General features: G+C 40.6%; 1 protein-coding gene across 1 annotated transcript; it reads left to right on the top strand.

Moving 5' to 3' along the window:
• Window positions 1-901: 901 nt before the first annotated feature.
• Window positions 902-3,433, top strand: LOC124211403 (zinc finger MYM-type protein 1-like). The gene has a single exon (XM_046610444.1). It carries the CDS (start codon window positions 902-904, stop codon window positions 3,431-3,433), a length of 2,532 nt encoding a protein of 843 aa, XP_046466400.1.
• The last annotated feature ends 1,012 nt before the right edge of the window (window positions 3,434-4,445 follow it).

The raw sequence follows: 4,445 nt of genomic DNA, 5'->3' as shown, positions 1-4,445 counted from the left end.
TTATCCGGTAAATCGAATGCATCGGTTCATTTGATTAGCCGTTTTTTCAAGTCAATTTGGTTATGCGATTCGATCGTTTAATCTGGTGCAGCGCCGGCGCTAGGTATAGGCTAACCGGGCAACCGCCCGGGGCCCTGTTCCCGAGGGGGCCCAAAGACTGAAGAAAATAAGAATTTTTTTCGGAATAAGGTTAACTGCGATAATACATTATCCTGTGTGTGAACATCGAGATGATAGGTGTAAGAAAAAAAATATGAAAAAAAATTATAAAATGAGGTTGAACGATTGGGCCCTTGTAGAAACATTGTACGGCTCACGCTGCTGTACTAGGTTACCGGCGAGCACGGACCGCGCGGGGTGTTGGCTGGACCGACGGCCCCCACCACAATTTGTTCGGCTGCAGCGCATGCGCCAGTTTATAGCTCAAACGTCAAGCTACGTCGTGCGGCGCGGCGTGCCCAGAGACTACTATCAGACCACGCTGCTTGTAACTTGTATGGACTGTGGATTCACTGCTACGCTCTGTATAGCCGAACCGCTGTATTCGCATATTCCATAGGAACTCTTTCAACAACGTGAACATTTCTTGAAAATTTTCTCGCTACCTATTGTTGTTTCTTATTTTTTATTCTCGATGCTCTTTCGAAATTACTAGTAATTTGCAAACTCTCGGATATCGACGAGACATTTATTCAGAAGCTGCCGACGTTCCGGTCAGGCAGCGGCCGATCACGTTTAGGGCACAATCTTTAATATAGGCATTTCTACGGATATTCATATTACTTAACATCAATTAACCGCGTTCAACTTGACTTACATTGCATAAATTACGATTTGATTGAATTTTTCTGAATTTATTTTTGTAATTGTTGGATTGAACAAGTCATAGTCGATAGTCATTATGAACAAGCCCAAAGACTTATCAGGGTCCCAAAAGCGGAAATTAAAAAAAGCTCGATGTGAAGCGGACAAAAAAAGTGCTGTTTTTTTTCAAGGCTATGTTAAGCGGTTGAGGTCTGATAATGAGGGTGGTGAATGTAGCCAAACCACGGATGATTTAGACCCCGCTTGTCCACCTTCCAAGGACGCCGTAGATTCTGATGGAAATTTGGACGCTCAGTCAGTGAATACCGGAGATATGACGATAGCTACAGATAGAAACAACTTGGCAGAAAAAGTTATAGAAAAAGATTCTACAGTATCAAATATTGATTGGCAAGATCCTGCTAAGTGGCCGAATAACATCAGCGACAGTTCACGCGTAGCATTGGTAAAGCTAGGGCCTACAAGAATAGATCGGAATACAATTTTTCCTTTTGATACAGATCGCCGGCGCTTCACCATAGAAAATTGTTATCGAACCCTGAAGAATGGCGAAAAAATGGAGAGATCCTGGTTAATTTATTCAGAGACTAAGGATTCCGTTTATTGTTTTTGCTGCAAATTGTTTGGCCTCCGCAACATTCCAACCCAATTGCAATCGACCGGATTTAGATCCTGGCGGCACTTGCAAGACAGTTTGAGCTCGCATGAAAAATCCAAAATGCACATTGAATGCATAACAGACTGGAAAGAACTCAAAGTCCGTTCAGATTGTAGAAAAACCATCGATGATGAGAATCAAAATTTAATCCAAAGAGAGGAAACCTATTGGAAACAAGTACTTGAAAGACTCGTTGAAATAATTAAGCATTTAGCTAAGCGGAATATGGCATTTCGAGGTACTGTCGATCGATTATACGAGCCGAATAACGGTAATTTCTTGAGCCAAGTTGAACTGATGGCGAAATTCGATCCTATTTTAAGCGAACATGTACGTCGAGTTCAAAGTGGGGACCTCCAGCGCGTTCACTATTTGGGAAAGGAAACTCAGAACGAATTCATTGACATACTGGGTAATGCAATTTTCAAAGAAATTAGCAGGCGAGTGGTAGCCGCGAAATATTACTCCATAATTTTAGACTGCACCTCCGATATTAGTCATGAAGAACAAATGACTGCCGTTGTTCGATTTGTCACTGTGTCTAAAAATACCGTGGAAATTTGCGAGCATTTCATTGGCTTCGTTGTTGTAGACGATACAACTGGTAAGGGATTGTATGAAACGTTGTTAGATATCTTGAAATCAAACAATCTTGAATTGAATAACTGTCGGGGTCAAGGGTATGACAATGGCAGTAATATGAAAGGTAAAAATAGTGGTGTTCAGGCCAGAATTTTGAAGGATAATAAAAAAGCGTTTTTCGTTTCCTGCAGTTGTCACAACCTCAACCTAGTAGTTTCAGATGCCGGACATTCGTCCGTCACAGCTGAACTATTCTTTGGTGTTCTTCAAAGGCTATTCGCAGTCTTCGCTGCTTCAACCCAGAGGTGGCAAATATTGAAGGAGCACGTTAATATCAGTGTGAAATCATTGCCTGAAACTCGCTGGGAAGGGAAAATAAATGCTGTAAAAGCTATGAGGTTCCAAATAGCAGAAATCAAAGATGCGTTGCAGGAACTTTATCGAATGTCGCAAGGTAAAGATGCAAAGCTGAGATCGGAACTGAGAGGCCTATGTTTCGAAATTGAGTCATTGTCTTTTCTGATTAGATTGGTAGTATGGTATGATGTACTGCAAGTGATCAACAAAATCAGTAAAGCTTTACAATGTCCGAAAGTTGATTTGCATTCTGCGATGAACATGATTGATGGTGCTCTTCTTCAATTACAAGCCTTTCGAGAATCCGGTTTCGAAACTTGCATAGCCACCGCTAAAAAAATGGTTGAGAAGTTAGATATTTCACAAACTTTACCCGAATCACGTACCCCACGAACTAGACGATTCTTTGATTATGAGTCTCAGCACGACGAACGACCTAGCGATCCGATGAAAAGGTTAGAAATTGAATTTTTCAACAAATTATGCGATATAGCGATATCAAGCCTACGCGAACGTTTCGAAATGACCCAAAACGTTTGTGAACCATTTAGTATCATCCGAAACTCGGATAACTTCATGAGATTGGACAGAACCCAAATTTTGACTAAGTCCAAGGCTTTAGAAAATTATCTGACTGGTGAAGACGAGAACAGTGACATTGATGGTCGGGAGCTTGCCGAAGAACTGGAATCTTTAAAAGCTTACTTCGTAGCCGCTGGAATGACCGACTTGAGTGCACTCGTTATGATATCGCACATTATTGATAAAGGTCTGGATGAGATATATCCAAATTTCACTGTGACCTTAAGAATTTTCTTAACATTACCAGTAACCTCCGCGTCGGGTGAAAGGACCTTCTCAAAGCTAAAGCTCATCAAAACTTACCTGCGATCCACTATGTGCCAAGATCGACTGAATGGTTTAGCTGCGATGTCAATTGAGCATGGGATTTGCAACGAGTTGAATTTCAGCGATATTATAGCATCTTTTGCAAACAAAAAATCTCGCTAAGTCCCACTTTAAGACTTCAGTGGTCCAAAAATTTCTGATAAGGGGCCCGATTTTCAAGGCTCGCCCGGGACCAGCCGTGGGCCAGCGCCGGCACTGATCTGGTGAAAAGTTATAATTTTCCCAATCAACCAATGGTCCATAAATTTAACCATGAAAATCTGAAGAATTAGTTGTGAATTCAATTCTACACCGACTAAGCTACGAATATCAGGAAAATAAATTATAATTCCAACAATGGTGACCATTGTAATTAATGTAGAATTTTGAATGCGTCAACTTGTAAGAGTTCGAAATAACTACAAAATGTCCGAACACAGCAGTTGTGTACTTACGAGTTTGTTTATTCGATGAACGTTACGTTGAACCTTGAACTCACCACGTTCGATCTTAATTTTCTCAAAAATATCACGGCTTTGATGCAAAAAGAAAAAAACAAAAAGGAAGAAACAGCGTTTTCTGGCAATAAGTTATTACCGGAGTGATCAGTTAACGATTATTCACAGCGGATTCGTTTGACTTGTATTGGCGAATTTATGGAACATCAGCTGGTGAAGACAATCATAATTCTTTATCAAATCGACCGGCTAAATTGGTAGCTCAAATCAATCGGTCAAATCGGTTAACGCTCAAACAGGTTGAACCGAGAGCGTATTATCCAGGTTAACTATTTCAAGCAGTTCAACCTACCAAATTGTACAGCACTGGATGAATTGATTCCAACTTTCCGTTTCTTCGTTTTCGGAGAATAAAGGAAGTTATTGTAATTACCCCGAAAATGAAAGGTTGAGTTTTCACCAGATCTCGATCTACTAGATAATCACTTCCGACCAATTTCGGATAGACGTCTGGGTGTGTGTATGCGTGTATTAGGGTGTTCGTTAAATGTAGCACCATGATGGTTATAAATCTGCTCAAAATCTCGATAAAAACATTTCTCTAATTTTTTCATATTCTTATTTCGACTCCCTATCATGCCTGCAGGCCTCTGATTATCTTTTTAATTACCAAAGTC

The sequence above is a fragment of the Neodiprion pinetum genome, chromosome 2, assembly GCF_021155775.2.
Source record: "Neodiprion pinetum isolate iyNeoPine1 chromosome 2, iyNeoPine1.2, whole genome shotgun sequence".
Taxonomy (NCBI): Eukaryota; Metazoa; Arthropoda; class Insecta; order Hymenoptera; family Diprionidae; genus Neodiprion; species Neodiprion pinetum.
This window is presented reverse-complemented; position numbering and strand designations above follow the sequence as displayed.

What these genes read in the sequence shown, in the direction of transcription:
- LOC124211403 (XM_046610444.1), top strand. Translation starts at nt 902, where the DNA reads ATGAACAAGCCCAAAGACTTATCAGGGTCCCAAAAGCGGAAATTAAAA.